General features: G+C 38.6%; 1 protein-coding gene across 8 annotated transcripts in view; it reads right to left on the bottom strand.

Annotated features, from left to right (window-relative positions):
- Positions 1-23,114, bottom strand: part of RXFP1 (relaxin family peptide receptor 1) — a 157,377-nt gene that overhangs the window by 55,387 nt on the left and 78,876 nt on the right. For 3 of the 8 annotated variants that reach the window (XM_004382043.2, XM_004382041.2, XM_004382044.2), the window contains exons 3-4: positions 20,112-20,210; positions 13,342-13,447 (exon numbers count right to left, since the gene is read on the bottom strand). In XM_004382043.2, the coding sequence (XP_004382100.1) occupies positions 13,342-13,447; positions 20,112-20,210 (205 nt within the window). Of the gene's footprint in view, positions 1-13,341; positions 13,529-20,111; positions 20,211-23,114 lie in introns of all 8 variants that reach the window. The other 5 variants (XM_004382040.2, XM_004382046.2, XM_012557191.1 and 2 more) reach the window with 2 other exon arrangements.

Raw genomic sequence — 23,114 nt, 5'->3', positions numbered from 1 at the left:
AAAGATCAACAAAATTGATAAACCATTGGCCAAACTGACAAAAGAAAAACAGGAGAGGAAGTAGAAAACCCGAATAAGAAATGAGATGGGTGATATCACAACAGACCCAACTGAAATTAAAAGAGTCATAACAGAATACTATGAAAAATTGTACTCTAACAAATTTGAAAACCTAGAGAAAATGGAAAAATTTCTAGAAACTCACTACCTACCTAAACTAACGCAACAGAGGCAGAACAACTAAATAAACCTATAACAAAAGAAGAGATTGAAAAAGTAATTAAAAAACTCCCAAGAAAGCCCTGGCCCTGATGGTTTCACTGGAGAATTCTACCAAACTTTCAGAGAAGAGTTAAGACCACTACTACTAAAGGTATTTCAGAGCATAGAAAAGGACAGAATACTCCCAAACTCATTCTATGAATCTACCATAACCCTGATATGAAAACCAGGTAAAGACACCATAAAAAAAGAAAATTACAGACCAATATCCCTCATGAACATTGATGCAAAAATTCTCAGCAAAGTTCTAGTCAATAGAACTCAACAACATATCAGAAAAATAATCCACCACTATCAAGTGGAATTGATATCAGGTATGCAGGGATGTTCAACATTAGAAAGACAATCAATGTAATCTATCACATAAATAAAACCAAAGACAAGAACCACATGATCTTATCAATTGACGCAGAAAAGGCATTTGACAAAGTCCAACACACATTCATGATAAAAACTCTTCCAAAATAGGAATAGAAGGGAAATTCCTCAACATAATAAAGGGCATTTATACAAAGCCAACAGCCAACATCATCCTAAATGGAAACAGTCTGAAAGCATTGTCCTTGAGAACAGGAATCAGACAAGGATGCCCTTTATCACTACTCTTATTCAACATTGTGGTGGAGGTCCTAGCCAGAGCAATTAGGCTAGAAAAAGAAACAAAGAGAATCCAAGTTGGTAAATGTTTGCCCATGAAATGATCTTGTCCACAGAAAACCCCAAAGAATCCACAAGAAAACTACTGGAACTAATAGAAGATTTCAGCAATGTATCAGGATACAAGATAAACATACAAAAATCAGTTGTATTCCTCTACACCAACAAAGAGAACCTCGAAGAGGAGATCACCAAATCAATACCATTTACAATGGCCCCCAAGAAGATAAAATACTTAGGAATAAATCTAACCACAAAGATAAAAGACCTATACAATGAAAACTACAAGATGCTACTGCAAGAAACCAGAAGAGACCTGCATAGGTGGAAAAACATCCCTTGCTCATGGATAGGAAGACTCAACATTGTGAAAATGTCAATTCTACCCAAAGTGATCTTCAGATACAATGCAATCCTGATCCAGATTCCAAAGGCATTTTTTAAATGAGATGGAGAAACAAATCACCAACTTCATATGGAAAAGGAAGAGGCCCCGGATAAGTGAAGCATTACCCAAGAAGAAGAACAAAGTGGGGGGCCTCACACTACCTGATTTTAGAACCTCTTATACTGCCACAATAGTCAAAACATCCTCGGACTGGTAGAACAACAGTTATATAGATCAATGGAACAGAATTGAGAATCCAGATGTAAATTCATCCACCTATGAGCAGCTGATATTTGATAAAGGCCCAAAGTCCGTTAATTGGGGAAAAGACAGTCTCTTTAACAAATAGCACTGGCATAACTGGATATCCATCTGTAAAAAAATGAAACAAGACCCATACATCACACCATGCACAAAAACTAACTCAAAATGGATCAAAGACCTAACTATAAAATCCAAAACAATTAAGATCATGGTAGAAAAAATAGGGACAACACTAGGAGCCCTAATACACGGCATAAACACAATATGAACCATAAGTAACAATGCACAAGCACCAGAAAAGAGACTAGATAACTGGGAGCTCCTAAAAATCAAACACTTATGCTCATCAAAAGACTTCACCAAAAGAGTAAAAAGACCACCTACAGACTGGGAAAACATTTTTAGCTACGACAAATCTGATCAGTGTCTAATCTCTAAAATCTACAAGATACTGCAAAACCTCAACAACAAAAAGACAAATAATCCAGTTAAAAAATGGGCGAAGGGTATGAACAGGCACTTCACCAAAGAAGACATTCAGGTGGCTAACAGACACATGAGGAAATGCTCACGATCATTAGCCATTAGAGAAATGCAAATCAAAACTACAATGAGATACCATCTCACCCCAACAAGGTTAGCATTAATCCAAAAAACACAAAATAATAAATGCTGGAGAGGTTGTGGAGAGACTGGAACACTTATACACTGTTGGTGGGAATGTAAAATGGTACAACCACCTTGGATATCAATTTGACGCTTCCTTAAAAAGCTAGAAATAGAAGTATCATATGATCCAGCAATCCCACGCCTTGAAATATATCCTAGGGAAGTAAGAGTCATCACACAAATAGATATATACACACTCATGTTCATTGCAGCACTGTTCAAGATACCAGAAATATGGAAACAACCTACGTGCCCATCAATGGACGAATGGATAGACCAATTATGGTATATCCACACAATGGAATACTAAGCAACGATAAAGAACAACGATGAATCCATGAAACATCTCTTAACATGGGTGAATCTTTAAGGCATTATGCTGAGTGAATTAAGTCAGTTGCAAAAGGACAAATATTGTATAAGACTACTATTATAAGAACTCAAGAAAAGGTTTAAGCATAGAAGAAAACATTCTTTGATGTTTACAAGGTTGGGGAGGGAGGAAGGGTATTCAGTAAGTAGATAGTAACAAGAGTTGTCTTAGGTGAAGGGAAGAACAACACACACTACAGGGGAAGTCAGCACAAGTGGACTAAACCAAAAGCTAAGAAGTTTCCTGAATACAACCAAATACTTCGAGGGACAGAGTAGCAGGGGCGGGGGTCTGGGGATCATGGTTTCAGGGGACATCTAGGTCAACTGGCATAACAAACTTTATTAAGAAAATGTTCGGCATCCCACTTTGGTGAATGATGTCTGGGGTCTTAAAACCAGCCAGCGGCCAGCTAAGATGCATCAATTGGTCCCAATCCACCTGGAGCAAAGGAGAATGAAACCAAAGACACAAGGAAAATATTAGCCCAAGGACAAAAGAGCCACATAAACCAGAGACTCCATCAGCCTGAGACCAGAAGAACTAGATGATGCCTGCCTACCACGAATGACTGCCCTGACAGGGAACACAGCAGAGAGTCCTTAATGGAGCAGGAGAAAAGTGGGGTACAGCACTCAAATTCTAGTAAAAAGACTAGACTTAATGGTTTGACTGAGACTGGAGGGACCCCGGAAGACATAGCTCCCAGACTCTCTGTTAGCCCAAAAGTAAAACCATTCCTAAGGCCAGTTCTTCAGACAAAGATTAGACTGGACTATGGGACATAAAATGATACTCATGAAGAGTATGCTTCTTAGCTCAAGTGGATACATGAAACTAAATGGGCAGCTCCTGTCCAGAGGTGAGATGAGAAGGCAGAAAGTGTCAGGAGCTGGCTTAATGGACACTGGAATTCTGGAGTGGAAAGGAAGAGTATGTTGTCACAGTATAAGGAGATCAACCAGGGTCACGTCACAATATGTGTATAAATTTTTTTATTAGAGACTAACTTGAATTGTAAACTTTCACTTAAAGCATCATGAAAAGAAAAGAATTTAAGTAATTTTATATTTCTTAAAATTTTTATTTCTCACATTCCATTACTATTTCATCCTTTTCAAATTAGTTTTGAAGGATACTGTCGATTGGTACATATAATTGAACCATCTTTGTTCCATAAGTGATCCTATTTCAAATTTCTATGAATTGTACAGAAAGATTTTCTTTGTATCACAATTTGGTAAGGAACAGACTGAAAACCCATTCCGATTTCCATTGATTCAGTTCTGACTCACAGGGACCCTATAGGACAGAGTAGAACTGCCCCATAGTGTTTCCAAGGAGCAGCTGGTAGATTCGAACTGTTGACCTTTTGGTTAGCAGCCGAGCTCTTATCCATTGTGCCACCAGGGCTCCAAGACTACGTCCACTTGATTGCGCTTGTATTAAATGGGACACAAACCTTCAGTTTTCTAGAAAAGCAATGTAGTAGTAACAAAATAAACTAACAAAAAATTCAAAACCATTTTAGCTGGGATCCAGACCCCTGTCTGTTGCTAGCTAGCTAAGCTTGGTTGCGTGAATCACAGTCTCTTTAGCTGTGAGAGGAGGGGTGGGTGGATGAAGGGCTTTAGTCGAGTCCGCTGGAAGGGCATGTGTGTACAGTATATAAGAGATACTGCATGTTCAAAACTGCTGTTCCATGGTTTTGATTCTTCCATTTTTATTGTTGCAAAAATATATAACACAGCATTTGCCAATTCAACACTTTTTAGGTGTACAATTCAGTGATATCAATGACATGAATCATGTTATACCTTTCATTCTTGAACGATAGCTTAGCTGGATATACAAAGTCTTTTGTTAGTTCTTTCTTTTCTTAAATTTCTTGAAAGCGCTGTTCCTTTGTTGCTTTGCTTTTTTTTTTTTGAGAAGCCGAATGGCAGTATAATTCTTTTGACTTTTAAGTTATTTGATGTTTTTACCTGGAGAACCTGAGGATTTCTTTTCCTTCATCTTTAAAGTCTAATAGTCTCAGACATGTCTCAGATAGGATCACTCTACGCCAATTATCTAGGATACTCCCTAACCTTTTCAATATGTAGACTTGGATTATCTTTTATTTCCAGATAAGTTTTCTTGAATTACAGTTTTAAATTTTAGTTCTGTTTCACTCTCTTGCTTTTCCTTTTTGGGGACCCAAAATGTACATATTTATGTTCCTCTTTCCATCACTCATCTGTCATTTTGTCGTACTGTGGTGGCTTGTGTGTTGCTATGATGCTGGAAGCTATGCCACTGGTATTTCATATACCAGCATGGTCACCCATGGTGTACAGGTATCAGCAGAACTTCCAGGTTAAGACAGACTAGGAAAAAAGACCTGGCAATCTGCTTCTGAAAATTAGCCAATGAAAACCTTATGGATCACCACAGAACATAGTCTGATTCTCTTGCATCTGGGGGGATCAGTCTCTAGAGGAGAACATCATGTTTGGTGAAGTTGGGGGCCAGTGAGGGTGATGGGGACACTTGATGAAATGGATTGACACAATAGCCACAAGGATGAACTCTAACATGCCAGAGATCATGAGGATGATGCAGGACTGGGCAATGTTTCTCTCTGTTGGAGTCAACTCTACAGCATCTACCTACCTACCTACCTATCGACCTACCTATCATCTATGTTCTTGCCCCACTTCCAAGACAAAAACACACTTTCTGACCTTTCTTTATTTCTTTCTTTAACTTATTATCATTGTCTTGTTTTTCTGTCCCCGTAGCTGTGCTTCTTGCTCAGTTTTCATTAGACTCTATTCTCCTTTGAGCAGCTTATGATTTAGTCTTTCTTTCTGATATAACTTTGACTTTTGTTTTCTATTTCTTCCTTGGGTTCAACCAATTCTTTTTTCATTTCTTCCTTTTTTTTTTCCAGTTCTCTTCTTAGTTGTAAAATTTCTGAATAAAGGTTTTTTTCATATTCCTTTGATTGAGTCTGGAGTTTTGTGCTATGATTTTCTTTTATACCAAAGCTGGTATTTGGGGGAAGAATTTTCATCTCATGAACTATTCTGATTCATAGTTCATAGTTTTTTTTTTAATCATAGTTTTGTATGGAAATGGTTTAAGTTTTTTACTATTACTAGTCATTTTATGGACAGAATTCTTAGTTCAAGAGCTAAGCGGTTAGATGCTATTTTATATTGCTGGTATGAAAAAGGGGGAGAGAGTGATCCTGTCATGTTTCTCTTTTATTTCTGTAGGATAATTGATTTTCCTTTCTATTTCCTTTTTTCATCATTACCACATCTCCAAGTGCCACCACTCCTTCGCTATTTATCTGACTCTCCTCTAGAAGTAATGCTTCTTTGAGCCTGCCACTTCTGATCCTATTCACTTTCAAGCCTCTTTCGCCTTGGTGTGAACCACCAAGTTCCAGATTTCTGTTCAGTATTTTGCCACTTAGTGCTGAACTTTCTCTTAGTGGGCGTGACTTCGTATCTGTTTCGTTATCTCCAGCCCCTTTCTTCTTTTTTTATCCCCCCACGGAATTCTTATGCTTTCCTTCCCGACTCATAGGTTTGAAGTGGAAAGAGCTCTGTTGGAATTTGGTGTTTCATTTTTCCTCTATTTATGGGTAACTGGAGGATTGTGGTACTCTGTGTCCTAACAATGCTGACAAGCATGACAATGATTATGAGGATGGCACAGGACCAGGCAGTGTTTCGTTCTGTTGTACACGGGGTTGCTATGAGTCAGAACTGACTCTACTGCATTTAACAACAATAATAGTGCTGACTAGGAATGCTGAAAGTGTGGATCATGTGTGTTTTTATTTGTGCTTCTTTCTGATTTTTTCATTTTTGGGGGAAGATGTATGAGGAGATTAAAAACTGAACAATTGCTAGTATTCTCCAGTCTAAGAAATTCCTGTTGTTCTTGTGTGCCGTTGAGCTGATTCTGACCCATAGTGACCCTACAGGACAGAGTAAAACAGCCCCGTAAGGTTTCCAAGGAGTGGCTGGTGGATTCGAACTGCCAACCTTTTGGTTAGCAGCCTGAGCTCTTAACCACTTCACCACCAGGGCTCCAAGAAATTCTTAGTCTCTCTTAAATCCACTTCAAAAGGACTTGAACCCATCTATCCATAGAAACTTCTCTTGTCAAAGTCACCATTGACTTCCAAATTGTTAAATCTAATGGTCAATTCTCAGTCGTTGTTTTATTTCATCTATTAGCAGCAGCCTTTGCAGTTGATCTCTCCCTTTCTTTTATAGATTTTCTTCATAGGGATCCCAGGACAACTCACTCTTTGAGTATGTCTTCAAATAATTGGTTATTCCTCACCTCCTTTCTGTTTGCCCTTCTTTTCTTCATGTAGGAGTGTCCAGTCTAAATAGCAATATATATTGGTGATTTCTAAACTGGACTCAGCCCAGATAAATTCCAGATTCACACATCGAATTGCCAACTTGTCATTTCTACTAAGATATCTAGTAGATATCTCAAAATTAACATGTTCGCAACTGACCTTCTAATCTTCTTCCCTGTGAGGAGATTTTTGCCATCTCAGTTGATGTAAACTCCATCCTTCATGTTGTTCAGCCTACAAACTTCGGCATCCTTGTCTCTTTTTCAAACTCTGTCATGCATTCAGTCTATCCAGAAATCCTGTCGGGTCTACTTTCAAAATATGACAAGAATCTGACAGTATCCCATCATCTCCACTGCTACCACCTTGGTGTAAGCCTTCACCATCCCTTGCCTGGTTACTGCAATAGCCTAACTGGTGTCTCAGCTTTCTCGTTTGCCCTTTTCACCTTTTCACCTTTATCTATTCTCAACAAGTAGCCAGAGTGATCCTTTAAAAATCTAAGTTATAACATGCGACTCCTCTGTGTAGAACCCTACAATGGCTCTCATTTCACTTGGAATAAGAGCTAAAGTTCTTACAATGACCTAAAGGTCCTAGGTGATATGCCCAACCCCCACACTCATTACTTCTTTGATGTATTACTCTCCTACTCACTCATTCTGCTCTAGCCACATAATCTCTTTGCATTTTCCTGTAAATACCTAACATACTCTCAACTCAATGTCTTTATATTGGTGTTTTCCTCTGCTTGGAACAATCCACGTGGCTAGCTCTGTCACCACCTGCTTCACATCTTTACGCAAATGTCATCTTTTCAATGAGATCTAGCCTGACCACCCTACTTAATATTGCAAATGACCCTCTCTCCACATTTCCAGTCCCCTTCATCCAGCTTGTTTATTGTTTGTCTCCTCCTATTAGAATGTAAGCTCCATGATAACAGGTATTTTTGTCTCTTTTGTTCAGTGATATATTTCAAGAGCCTATATCTTCCAAGGTACATGGTAAACAAAACAAAACTTGTTACTGTCGAGTTGATTTTGACTCATGGCGACCCATGTGCTACAGAGTAGAACTGAGTTGCATAGGATTTTCTTGGCTGTAGTCTTTATGGAAGCAGATCTTCAGGACTTTCTTCTGTGGCAACCAGTAGGTGGGTTCAAACTGCCAACCTTTCAATTAGTAGCCGAGAACAGTTTGTGCCACCCAGGGACCCTTAAAACAAACACTTGCTATTGAGTCAGTTTCGACTCATGGTGACCCCATGTGTTATAGAGTAGAACTGCTCCATAGGGTTTTCTTGGCTGTAATCTTTATGGAAACAGATTGCCAGGCCTTTCTTCCAAGGTGCTGCTGAGTAGGCTTGAACCATCAACCTTTTAGTTAGCAGCCAAGTGCAAATGGTCTGCTCCACCCAGGGATCTGTCACATGACAGGTACTCAATAAATATTTATTGAATGAATGGATAAGAAAGCATTACTTGGCCTTTGAGTGATCTCAGTTCGCTAAGAATCTTCCATATCTTAAAGTAAACTTAAAAAAAAACATGGTGTATGGAATTACTCTCATGCAGAGGTAAAAACTGTTTCTTTGTTTAAAAAAAAAAAGACTTCAAGCAGAATGTCAGTCCCATTGCTGATGGTATAAATAAAGACAAAACGATAAGTTCTAAGAATGTAGTGGAGATTATACACCATAGCAGTGTTCCAGAACTTAGTGATTTTTGAAGTAATCTATTATCTATTGTCTAAAGAGGGGTGTAGCTTATGGTGGATAAATTATGGGCCTTGGAGTTGGGGAAACCTGGGTTTAATTCCAGGATTTGCCATTTATTATCCTATCTCCATGACTTTGGGCAAGTTTCTTAGTATGCTTGGGCCTCATTTATGTCATCTTTAAAATGAGGATATATATATAACCTGGCCCTATGAATGCCAGTAAATTTCCATTAGTCCTTAAACAAGCCCAAGCCAGATTTGGCCCATCCCACGGAAGGGCCAGCTGTGACTGCTAATTGACCTCAACAGAGGACCCAGCAACAGGAGGAACGAATCAGAAGGAAAATCATCACCCGGACCCTGTTCCAAACCCGAGATTTGACAAGAACCATGTCACCTCTCGTTTCCTGGCCACCTTCTAGAATTTTCCTTCCCCAGTATGCCTGTGTGGCTGCCATCTTGCCACCCAAATCGCAAATAATCCTGCTTCCCTATAACTCGGGGAGCCAGATCTAAGGGACTTGCTCTGTGCATTGCAATAGAGTTACTTTCTCTTTCTCAAAGACTAGTGTTCAGATAACTGGCAAGTCTGAGTGCGCAGGGCAAGGACCCACCTTCCTGGGTTCAATAACGTTTACATGAGATGATTATTTACGTAAGATCTTAGTACAGCACTAGCAGATAATAAGAGCTCAATCAATGTTAACTGATGATGATTTTATATACACACGTGTGTATGTATTTATATATATATATACAAACACACACACACATATGGTGTATGTGTGTGTACATGTGTACGAACCTTCCTAACCTTATCTTCTTTGTCAAAGCCATCTGTAGAATCTAATTCTTAAAGGAAGCTCTTTACACGGGATCATATAGTTCTAGTTATTAAATCCACCCCAAAAAATGTGACTTTGAGGACTAAGGTGTGTCTGACGCAAGCCATGGTGTTTTCAATTGCTTCATACGCATGCGAAAGCTGGATGAATAAGGAAGACCGAGGAGGAACTGATACCCTTGAATCATGGTGTTGGCGAAGAATATTGAATATACCATAGATTGCCAGAAGAATGAACAAATCTGTCTTGGAAGAAGTATGGCCAGAATGCTCCTTAGAAGTGAGAATGGAGAGACTTCGCCTCATGTACTTTGGACGTGTTATCAGGAGGGACCAGTCACTGGAGAAGAACATCATGCTTGGTAAAGTAGAGGGTCAGTGAAAAAGAGGAAGACCCTCAACAGGATGGATTGACACAGTGGCTGCAACAATGGGCTCAAACATAGCAATGATTGTGAGGGTGGCACAGGACCAGACACTGTTTTATTCTGTTGTATATAGGGTTACTATGAGTTGGAACCAACTCGACAACACCTAACAACAAGTAATTAAACTTCAGAATCTAAAAGTCAGCTTCCAAAACAGTCAAAGTTAATGTTTAGCAAGCTAGAACAATACACAAATACTCACTTTCATCTGTGTTTGCCTGTTTTGCTCATTATCATTTATACGAAATTAAAAAAAAAAAATCCCTAACTTCAATCAGCATTACTTGGATTATTGGCTTTTTAAAATAATTTTACTTGTATACCATTTAGTCCATTTCTTACATTATTTCCCTTTAACAGTTTCAACTCAAAACATGAAAAGAGTTCAATAATAAAATACAGCACTTACTCTCCCAGCACATTTGCTGTAAAGCTAGAGTTCCTTTTCACTATGAAATTGGACAACAAAGAATGGGGCCTGGTGTGATACTGAGAACCAGTGCTCAGCAGCATAAGGTATAAATGGACAGCCTGAATCAAGCCGCTCAACCCAAAACACAAGAAAATGCCATTTTCTTAACAAAAAAATGTAATGTTGCAGAAATAAATTAAAAAAAATTTTTTCCCATACAAAAATTTATACATACATTGTTATGTGACCCCAATTGCCCTCCCCACACTGCGACAGCACACTCCTCCTTTCCACCCCCCATTCCCATTTCCATTTAACCAGCTCCTAACCCTCTCTGCCTTCCCATCTCACCTCCTGACAGAAGCTGCCCATTTAGTCTCTTGTATCTACCTGAGCTAAGAGGCACACTCCTCACGAGTATCACTCTATGTCCCATAGTCCAGTCCAATACCTGTCTGAAGAGTTGGCCTTGGAAATTGTTTTAGTTCTGGGCTGATAGAGAATCCAGAGGCCATGTTTTCTGGGGTTCCTCCAGTCTCAGTCAGACCATTAAGTCTTGTCTTCTTTCTAGAATTTGAGTTCTGCACCCCACCTTTCTCCTGCTCCATCAGGGAATCTCTGTTGTGTTTCCTGTCAGGGTGATCATTGGTGGTAGCCGGGCACCATCTAGTTCTTCTGGTCTCAGGCTGATGAAGTCTCTGGTTTATGCGGCCCTTTCTGTCTCTTGGGCTAATACTTTCCTTGTGTCTTTGGTGTTCTTCATTCTCCTTCCAGGTGGTTGGGACCAATTGATGCATCTTAGATGGCCGCTTGCAAGCTTTTAAGACCCCAGATGCCACTCACCAAAGTGGGATGCAGAACATTTGAAGAAATAAATTTTAAATTGACCTCACTCCTTTTTTCCTACATCTCCAAATGCCTGTTGGAAATGTCCACCCAGTGACCTGTAACCTCATAATGAAAGCATCTGAAGTTGGAGTCCTAGTCCTCTCCACTTACTGCCACCAAGTCTTCCCCCTCTCTCAGATCACTGTATCACTCAGGATGGAAAACTTGGAGTCACTCTAACCCCTCTTCTCCCTCACTATCCTGTAGCCAGTCACTCACTAGGATCTCATCTTAGTTTTTTTCCGTTATAACGGGAGTTGTTATACCAGGAGTTGTTTTATACCAGGAGTCATTATATCAGGAGTTATTATACTGGGAGTCGTTATACCAGAAGTTGTTTTATACCGGGAGTCAATATACTGGGAGCTGCAAACTGGTGGCCCTCACGCCTGCACATATCTCTTTATGAATGTATGTATGTATATGGAGGTCTGCAGCTACATACGTGTATGTATGAATTGGGCCTGAACAGTGTTTTTTCTTTTTTATGTAAATCTCAGTGCCAGTAGGTGGGGCGTGCACCCGTCGTTAGTGGCCATCTCCCTCCCTGCGTCCCTCAGCATTCTTTCCCGCCATTCCTTCCTTTTACAAAGGGTACTTGGATTGCTGTAGAGGAGATTGAAAGCTTGCTTGTGGGAAAATGAAAAATGAGGCTGGCGGCACCAGGGTATTCTTTGCTTTAGATTTTCTAGTAATTTGATACAAACGGTGCAGATAATAAGAGATTTGTTTCCCTTTAAAAATAGAACGAGACCATCACAAATTCTTATACCCAGAAGTTCCAGTGAGAATTTGAATCATAGAAACTCTCTAGAGAATCTTGGATCCTTTTTGGGTTTATTATTATTTTCTAGTAGGGCTAATTACTATGAAAAAAGCTATTGTGAGACTGGGATAAGATAGAATGGTGAATGACTCTTGTTTTTGCCTTAGTTCAGGTGGGAATGTTACCTCCTTTGGAAAACAAGTCTTTGTGGCTACCCTGCCTGATGCTCTCAGCTCACATTCCCAGGCCCCTATCAGCTCAGTAAACTCCTAGACTCTGAATTTGATGGTACCACTATGGATCTACAAGAACTCTGAGCTTTAGCGCTTCCCCCTGTATTTAAGCATATAAATGCTCTATTAAGTAGTTTGGGAAACAGGCAGGACTTGTCAACACTTGTCAACCACAATTACTCCTATTTTGTCCTCATACATTGAAAAGTCAGAGCTGCAAGATCCTAAATCATCTGGTCAAAACAAAAAGAAAAAAATCTCAGTAAAAATATTGATTAAAATATCCATCTAAGAAATTAGAATTTCTCCCTTTCTGATTTCTTTTTAAAAGTTTAAGCCAAGTGTTTACACCTTGTTGGTACACACACACACACACACACACACACACACACACACACACACACCCCAACTCGGGTGTCTTGGATTCAAATTAATATTAGATCAACAAACTAGCTATTATATGTGAGAAAATTTTTTTTCTTTTGTATACATAAATTTGATTTAAGAAACAAGTAAATAAATCTCTGAGTCAAAATGTGATCCAGAAGAGTTGGACTTTAAATATTAAGTTCTGGGAATATTTTAATCAATTAAATTTACTTATTTTCTTTTTTATTTATACCTAAGAGTCTGTTAAAAACTGTGTCCAGTAAAGTCTAAAAGAGGTTACCCAATAAATGTCAAATAAAAATTCTATGTGATAGGAAAACACCATATAATAGTTTAATTGGCAGCCTCCCTCCCTTATTTTTCAGTAGGACATACAATCGATGGAATCTTTTGTTTAGATAAAATATGATGATAGTAAATACTTTAGAGAATTGTTATGAGACATTAAATAAGTTAATACATGAAATAAGTCGAAATAGGGTCTAACATTTAATAAACAGTAAAAAAAAATCAGCATTCCTTATAATAGACCAAGGAACAATGACACCACCTTTGGATAAAAACACATTGTTAGTAACCACAAGCCTTAATTATGATACAGTTTTACAGGTGCTATTCTGGCTGTTGGGATGAAGTCATTCTTGTCTACTTACATTAAAGTCACATTTGAAGAAACTGACGGGACAGCTCGCAAGTTGGCTTCATCACAGCCAAGCTCTAGACCTCGGCAAAGACATTTCATGGGCACAGAACTGACCACTGAATAAAGAGAAGGCAGTAAGAAATGATGACAGTGAGGGACCAGGAAGAAGAGGGCAACGAGAAGAAAGAAACAAAAAGCTACGAAAAAATTATTTAGTACAAAAGTATGCCATGTCTTACCTAAGAAATTTAGGCAATGCTTTCAATAAAGGCTCTAAATTTACTTTGCGTTTAACCTTAACACGATGCAAGAGCATCAACATTGGAAACATACACATTTACCAGGGCATGTATTTTATTTTTTAAATAGCAGGCTGCTCTTCTCCATACGTTGCAAAATGAATGATCTGTTCTTACTCATCCTACGGGAGTGGTTAAATCCAAGGCTGACCTGATAGTGTGTGGTGAGGTTTTATGTTCACATTAAAGCTATTATTTAGGAGGAGAGTTTTCTTAATAGCATAACCAAAAGCTGTAATGGCTAATCATTTCTGACTAGTAAGAAAGACAGAGAAGAACCAAACTCTAAACTGTAATGTTGGTGGTGTTGTTCAGTGCTGTCGAGTCAGTTCCGACTCATGGCAACCCTGTGAACAGCAGAACGAAACGCTGCTGGGGCCTGCGCCAGCCTCACAACTGTTGTTATACTTGAGCCCATTGTTGCAGCTAGTGTGACAATTCATCTCATTGAGGGTCTTGCTCTTTTTCACTGACCCTCTACTTTACCAAGCATGATGTCCTTCTCCAGGGACAGGTCCCTCCTGACAACATGTCCGAAGTATGTGAGACGTACTCTCACCAAAGTGTTGGTGGAATTTTTTTCCCCTTGTTTCTGAATATTCAAGAGTTCTTCAAAGGACTTTGATGGGCTTGCAATTTTCTGATTCTTCTTTGGCTTATGCAGGGGTGTAAGGATATGTAAAACTTGATTTTTGGCTTATGCAGGGGTGTAAGGATATGTAAAACTTGATTTATGTGAGCGAGCATTTCTTCTGCACACTCCTGGGTTCTGGAAAGAGGGAGAATGGAATGTATCCCTTTGGTTATCTTGTGGGGCTGTCATGATAGTCTTAGGGAAGTGATTCAACATTTATAAGGTATATTACAGACTCTCAGGGAGGTGTTCATAGAGTTAAACAGTGTCAAGGGATTATTACCTAGTATAATAACTATAAGGAGCCCTGGTGGTGCAATAGTTAAGCACTTGGTTGCTAATCGAAAGGCGGGTGGTTTGAATGCACCAACTGCTCCATGGGAGAGACCGCCTGGCGATCTGCTCCGATAAAGATTACAGCCTAGAAAACCCTATGGAGCGGTTCCACTCTGCCACATGGGGTTACTGTGAGTTGAAAATAGACTGGCTGCCACCTAACAGCAGCATAATAAATACAGTCTGATTCTTGCCTTAATGAAGAATGGATGACTATAAGAACACTGTGGAATGCTTCTTCTCTACATTTACTTCTGGAGCCTAGACTGGATAGACTCAGATGTCTACAGGAGTTAGGCAGATAGCACAAAAGAGAAGTAAAACAAGTTTAGAGTGTCCCAGTATCTGTCTCCTACTAACTGTTGCATATAGATTGAGGGCCATTTGTGGCCAAGTCTACCAACTTTCTAAAAGCCAGAAATAAAAAAAAAAAAAAAAATGTAATTACCTATTTTAAAAATAACGGTAGCTAATGTAAAGTACTTCAAAACATCATAGAATAAACAAAACTTTCTATGAGAACGTTCTGCTTGTAGGCTTCCAGTTTTTGACCTTTAGGGTAAAACCTCCGGAGAGTAGTCAAGTGTCTCCATGGTGAAGTAGAGACCCTCATGACAGAGTGGTGGCCTGACTGTGAATGAGCATAGTTGGCTATAGCTTGTGAGCTAATAAAGCGCCCCTTTGTTCAGACATGGGGTGACAGGTGTGCTTTTCTCCTCCCACAGAATTCTACAGACTCTTTTACAGGGTTATAAAAGATCAAGATCAGGTTTGATGTTTTATGTAAACAGAGTATCTGCCAAGAACTTTTAAACAGCTTTGTAGTTCTAAGCATTTTGGTGATATATTCTGAACACTGACTCTGTCTCTTTAAGTTAAAGTTATGTCTAATATGTGAATGCGTGTTTATGTTGCGAGCACGGCACGATGAGGGTTGGGAAGGAAGATGAAGGTACCAAGGGCAAGAGTAGGAAGAACAGAAAAGACGTGAATGTAAAAATAGCATTAATTCCAGTGTGCATTTTCCATGTATATGGGCTGAATTAAAATAATTCACGTATGTTGATTAGTGTGTTGTCTATCATAGGGAAAAATGAAAAAAAAAAAAACCTAAATATTCAACAACAAAAGAAGAATGAAGTAAACTCTGTCATTTATCGGATATGTAATATTATATAGAATATTTTAAAAGAGCTTATAATAACACAAATACGTAATTATGCTAAATGCTAATTGGAAATATGATAAAAATGGTTTTTACAGGGTATTTCAATTATGTTAAAAAAAAAACCTCAAAAACAAAAAATGAGTGTTATGGATTGAACTGTGCCCTCCCAAAATACGTGTTGTAAATCTTAATCCCTATACTGGTGGTTATAATCCCATTTGGGAATGAGTTTTCTTTGTTATGTTCATGAGGCAATGTTAGTGTAGGGTGTGTCTTGAGTTAATATTTTTTGAGATAGAAAAGCAGATTCAGCAAGCAAGCAAGCCAGCGCAATGCGGGTGGAGGGAGATGCCATGCCACGGGAAGATCCCCAAGGAGCAAAGAAGCAGAAACTGGAGACAAAAACCTTCCCTCCAAGCCGGCAGAGAAGGAGGAAGCCTTCCTCTACAGCCAGCGCCCCGAACTCGGACATCTAGCCTCCTAAACTGTGAGAAAATAACCTTTTGTGTCTTAAAGCCATCCACTGTGGCATTTCTGGTACAGCGGCACCAGATAAATAAGACAGAATTTGCTACCAGGGGTGAGGTGCTGCTCTAACAGATACCAAAAATGCGAAAGTGGTTTTGGAATTGGGTAATGGGTAGAGACTGGAAGAGTTTTAAGTTGCCTAATTGTAAGAGCCTAAATTGCGTTGAAGAGACCGCTGGTAGAATTATGGACATCTAAGGCAATTCTGATGAGGGCTCAGAAAGAAGCGAGGGGAGCTATAGGGAAAGTCTCTATCATCTTAGAGAATACAGATGGTGCCAGCAACAGAATGTTGCTAGAAATGTGGACATTAAATTTGCTTCTGGTGAGACTTTAAAAGGAAATGATGAACATGTGATTGGATGGTGGAGGAAGGGTGATGGTGATGCATTTTATGCAGTGGAAATGAACTTGAGTTATATTCAAATGTTTGGTGGAAGGTGGAACTTGTAAGCAATGAACTTGGATTTATGGCTGAGGAGATTTCTAAACAAGATCTTAAAGGGGCAACATGGTTTCTCCTTGCCATTTATAGTAAAATGACAGAGGAAAGAGATGGACTTGAAAATGATCCATGCAACTGAAACCAGAACTGAAAGATTTGGAAAATTCTGTTGTACAAACTAAGGACATGTGTCCTAGAACTTTCACCAAGGATGTGGCTACACACTCTTCTGTTAAAGAGATTAAGCCTGTAACTGATGGATCGAACCAGCTACCACAGCAGAAAACCCGTCAGTTTACACTGAAGGGAACAGAGACAGGAAGAAAGGAAGGAAAGCTGTCTGCCTCTTGGAATTCTGCGGGTAGGAAATAGGCCAAAGCAACGACAGCTGTAGTCCTCCAAGAAAAGAAAAGGACCATCCCAGGAGCAGTTTAGAGATCAGCAGAACTGTTGGAAGGAGCATGGGAAGCAGGGCTGCTGAGGAGCCATGGTCTCCTGGGTTTCAAAGGGTGAAGCCATCACCTCCTGGGTTTCAAAAGGTAGAGTCATGGCCTCCTGGGTTTCAAAGAATCAGATCTCTACCAACTCAGTTCCAGAGTGCGGGGCTGCCGTTCAGGTTGGTCACAAGGATGGGGTTGCCTGAAGTCTCACCCATATTTGATTTAGATGCTTCAGAAGATGAGATTTTGGACTTGGAGTTGATTTAAGACTTTTGGGATGATGTGATAGGGTGAATGTGCTTTGCATGTGGCAAGGACATGAATATTTGGGAGCCAAAGGGTGGAATCTTATGGATTGAATTGTGTCTTCCCAAAATATGTGTTGTAAATCCTAATCCCTATACCTGTGATTATAATCTCACTTGGGAACGAGTTTTCTTTGCTATGTCAATGAGGCAGTATTAGTATAGGATGTATCTTAAGCCAATCTCTCTGAGATGTGAAAGTAGGTTAAGCAAGCAATCAGGGAAGCAAGCACAAATGGGGTGGGGGTTGGGGAAGATAGATGCCATGGCATATGAAAATCCCCAAGGAACCGAGGAAGAGAAGCTGAAGAGAGACAAGAACCTTCTCCCAGAGCTGGCAGAGAGAGAGAAAGAGAAAGTGTTCCCCTAGAGCCAGTGTCCTGAATTCAGACTTCTGGCCTCCAAACTGTGAGAAAATAAATTTCTATTTGTTAAAACCACCCTCTTGTGGTATTTCTATTATAGCAGCACTTGATAATTGAGGCAATGGTAATCTACCAGCAAGTTAATGCTGTGGCCTCTGGTGGTGAAATTATAGTTGAGTTAATAATTCTTTCCAAATTTATGTACTTTCAAAATCCCCCAAATTTAAGCTTTATTAATATATTGATTAATACTGGATATTATATTTTTCATGATCTTGCTCTTGAGAAATGCTTTTATAAATGTAAATTCCTTACATTCTCTCACTTAGACAAAAATGATTGTAAGCCATTCCCACTAGTTTAATTTCCAATAAATCCCTTTGATAATCTGATTTAAATAAAGTGGCACCATACCCATTATACCCATTGCTGTCGATTCAGAGACTGTATAAGACAGAGTAGAACTGTCCCATAGGGTTTCCAAGGAGCGGATGGTGGATTTGAACTGCTGACTTTTTGGTTAGCAGTCGAGGTCTTTACCCCTGTGCCACCAGGGTTCCAAGTGGCACAGTAGAAACCTTAATTTAGGTTTCAGTCACAAATTTTATACTACACTTTCCATTCAAGTTTTGCACTGACACCAAGTTTGAAAAGATATTAAATTATTGATTATGCTCCCTCAGAATTGTCTTTAAAAAAGTAATTGAGAATTACATAATTTATTCTTTACTAAGTACTCATAAATTACCTCTGTATATTTTGATATATTATTTATTGTGTAGTTCTATTTCTCTTAGATAAATATACTTGTAAAAAATTCTTCCCAGAGCATTCATGGCACGAGGCAAAAATTTATTTCTCTTGATGACTTGATCTATTTTCCCCCCTATTTGTTTGTTTCTGCTTTACAGAGCAGACTCTGAAAGTCATGTAACCATTGTGCTTCCCTCTTTGACCTAATGACCACAACGTTCAGAACCAAGCTCTGGACGCAGGTGCTGAGGTTTCCTCAGCGAGGATTTCCATAAGTATTTATGTGTATGTATTTTTTTCCCCCTCTAGTTCTCTTCCTTTCCACCCCTTGGCTTTTGTCTTTTATATCATGTTGATGGTTTAAGTCTGTTAGCAGTCATATTTTTATTGTGAGCTAGCTAAAATCGTTTTGGGAATAAGATGAGTTATAAAGCAATTCAATTAAAATTTAAGAAATAAACAGAAAACGATCTATAATAAAAACCAAAAGAAAATAAAAACTACTTTTTGAGATATTGCAGCCTAATCCACGGAATGTTTTATACTACATTAGCAGTGAAATTCTATCTGTTACCTTTGTTTTTCTCAAAAACTTTTGACTTTTTAATGACCAAATAACCTGATCTCCATGATCTTGGAGACTGGTAGGATAGATAGCTGCTGAGTAATCTGTGAGACTCACAGGACAGATATGTATGATCTCCTAAAATTGGGGGTTGTTAGTAGTTTTAATTTTTTTATTTTTTAATTAATCTCATTTGTGTAGTGAAGATAGAAAATACCAAAACATAAAAAAGGTGGACTTTGTAGTAGAACATAAAGGAAAATATGTAGTAAGGGTTCCTCCCCTCACTCCCTTGCTTTTCAGCCATGTCTTGAAAAGCTAGGGTCAAAATGATAACACCAAGGCACGGATCAATGTTTAAATAATTTATGAGAACAGATAAAATTTGTTTAAAAGGAGTTCTTTCTCATAGGTATTCCTGATATAAAATATTATAGAGTTAACACACAGATTATGACCACCCCCACCCCCTACCCCAAAGCCCTTCAATATTTTTGTAAGTTTTAGGTATATGGCTAAACACAGCAGGTTATAATTAATCGGACTTTTTAAGCTCTAAAATACAGCTTAGTTCCTGGACTGTTTTTCACTTGCAAATGTTATAATCCACACAGCTTCTCCGTGCTTCTATTTTCTCAGTTTCCTTTACATTAGCATTTATAAGATTGTTAGTGATTGTGAAAAGGGGATTTATATAAAAATAGTAACCTTGACTGACTGACATTAATTTTGTTCACAATAATACTTGATATTATTTTTTACTTTTACACTTCAAGTCCCTAAGTCATTTTAAAATGAAATTCCCATATTAAGACTGCATTTTTAATGAAGTTTGCAACTAGAAAACTATAAATAACTTTAAAAGATGAAATCGAACTGTTCAAAACATGATGTCTCATTATGAACTCACAGAAAAGGAGACTCACTGCTCTGGTTACTTACAGCATTCAGATGTTTCTGTCTCCAAGGGATTCAGGGAAGTCCTTTTGAAGTAATTTGCAAAATATTTGTCAAGTTGTATAGGCCATCCATTGTTGTCTCCTAAAATAAAAATCAGCAGAATTTTTTTTAAAAAAAGAAATATTCTGATGTGTTGGTGAAAATAGGGCCTTTTTCAACATAACCAGCATCTATACATGTAGACCTCACTGGATGGAATACACAGGAATCAAATTGGCTACATCTGTGAAAAGAGGTGCTAGAGAAACTCAATATCATCATTCAGAACAAGGCCAGGGGCCGACTGTAGAACAGATCATCAATTGGTCATATGCAAGTTCAAGGTGAAGCTGAAGAAAATTAAAACTAGTCCACAAGGGCCAAAGTACAACCTTGAGTATACCCCACCTGAATTTAGAGACCATCTCAAGAACAGATTTGACACATTGAACACTAATAACCTAAGACCAGATGTGTTGTGGGATGACATCAAGGACATCATATGTGAAGAAAGCAAAAGGTCATTAAAAAGACAGTAAAGAAAGAAAAGACCAAAATGGATGTCAGAAGAGACTCTGAAATTTGCTCTCGAATGTAGAGCAGCTAAAGTGAACAGAAGAAATGATGAAGTAAAAGAGCTGAACAGAAGATTTCGAACAGTGGCTTGAGAAGACAAAGTAAAGTATTATAATGACATGTGCAAAGACCTGGAGTTAGAAAACCAAAAGGAAAGAACACACTTGGCATTTCTCAAGCTGGAAGAACTGAAGAAAAAATTCAAGCCTTGAGTTGAAGGATTCTATGGGCAAAATATTGAATGATACAGGAAGTGTCAAAAGAAGATGGAGAGAATACACAGAGTCACTGTACAAAAAGAACTGGTGGACAGTCAACCATTTTAGGAGGTAGCATATGATCAAAAACCAATGGTACTGAAGGAAGAAGTCCAAGCTGCACTGAAGGCATTGACAAAATACAAGGCTCCAGCAATCAACAGACTATCAACTGAGATGTTTCAGCAAACAGATGCAATGCTGGAAGCACTCACTTGTCTATGCCAAGAAATTTGGAAGACAGCTACCTGGCCAACTGACTGGAGGAAGTCCATATTTCTGCCCATTCCAAAGAAAGGTCATCCAACAGAATGCAGAAATTATCGAACAATATCATTAATAGCACAAGCAAGTAAAATTTTGCTGAAGATAATTCAAAAACGGTTGCACTAGTACATCAGCTGAAAACTGCCAGAAATTCAAGCAGGATTCAGAAGAGGACATGGAATGAGGGATATCATTGCTGATGTCAAATGGATCCTGGTTGAAAGCAGAGAATACCAGAAAGATGTTTACCTGTGTTTTATCGATTAGGCAAAGGCATTTGACTGTGTGGATCATAACAAATTATGGAACATTGCAAAGAATGGGAATTCCAGAACCCTTAATTGAACAACCAAAATATATATGTAAGGTTACATATGTATGTATGTATGCCTGTATGTGTATAGGTAGGTATATGTGTGTATATATGTGTGCTTGTATTGGTGTATCTATATGCATATGTATATACATGTATGTGTGAATATGCATATATAGTCATATATATAATAACACACAAAAACAGCAAACTTATGGATACCACTTAGACATAATCACACACCTCATGGGAGTGGTTTACTGGGTTTGAAGGCTTAGGACCATAGTCTCATGGGACAACCCAGTCAATTGTCATAATATAGTTCATAAAGTTTATGTTCTATATCCTAATTTGGTGAGTAGTGTCTGGGGTCTTAAAAGTTTGGAGCAGTCATCTAAGATACAACTATCTGTGTATACTAATCTGGGATAAAAGAGATAGAAGGAAATCAAAGACTCAGAGAAGAAAGTAGTCTACAGGACTAATAGCCTACGTGAACCACAGCCTCATCTACCCTGAGACTAGCAGAACTGCATGGTGCCTGGCTACCACTACTGAATATGCTGATCAGGGCCACAATAGATGGACCCTGATAGAATGGGAGAAAATGTAGAACAGAATTCAAAGCCTTAAAAAGTCCAGCCTTACTGGACCAATTGAGACTAGACGATCCCCTGAGACACCCTTTAAACTTTGAACCAAAACTGCTCCTGGAGGTCACCTTTCAGCTAAATAACAGATTGACTCATAAAATAAAGAGTATCACCCATGTGTACTGTGCTTCTTTAAAAAAAAAAAATCATCATTTACCAAACACTCAACATTTTCTCTAAAGCAAAGATGAGAAGGTAAGAGGGGCAGGGAAACTAGATTACTGGAAAGGGAACAACTGGAACAGAAATGATGAGAATGTTGACACACTGTGAAAAATGTAACCAATGTCACTGAGTAATTTGTATAGAAACTGTTAAATGGGAACCAAATTTGCTGTGTAAACTTTCACCAAAAACACAATAAATTATTATTATAAAAAAAGAGAGAGAGAGAGAAAGAGACAATGAATTCAATCATGTGATAGAATGGACTAGTGAATGCGGATGTAGGATCAGCTTCTTTGGAGGTATTTGCAAAAGGTACAAGCCTTCATCCTACTGGGAGAGTTTAAAAGTGATTCTCCCCAGACATCTAAAATTTTTCAGAATGCTGCCAGGACTATTTAAGGATGAACAACTATATAAAGAGATGGTAAAAAATTTAAACGTCCATCCTATTTCTGTAAGTTAGTATTAACTCAAATCTAGCATTGATTTTATATTATTTCTGTCATGTAATCCATATCTGAGACTTGAGTTCAGATGCATGATTTTGGTGAAACTGACTTTAACCATACCCATGGTTTCAACTCTTTAACTGAGAACTTTCAAACTATCACTCCAACCCACAATTTTTCTACTATTTAACATGCATGCAGTTTCTCATAGGCACTACGAATCCAACATTTCCAAAATGGAACTCATTATCTTTTCCTGTATCAACTTGCTACTACTGCTGTATTCTCTGGATTGTGGAATGGTCCCCATGACCTGTCAAGTT

The sequence above is a fragment of the Trichechus manatus genome, unplaced genomic scaffold (genome assembly GCF_000243295.1).
Source record: "Trichechus manatus latirostris isolate Lorelei unplaced genomic scaffold, TriManLat1.0 scaffold00089, whole genome shotgun sequence".
NCBI classification, from domain to species: domain Eukaryota; kingdom Metazoa; phylum Chordata; class Mammalia; order Sirenia; family Trichechidae; genus Trichechus; species Trichechus manatus.
The sequence above is the reverse complement of the archived record's forward strand: the minus strand, read 5'-3'. Positions and strand labels throughout refer to the sequence as shown.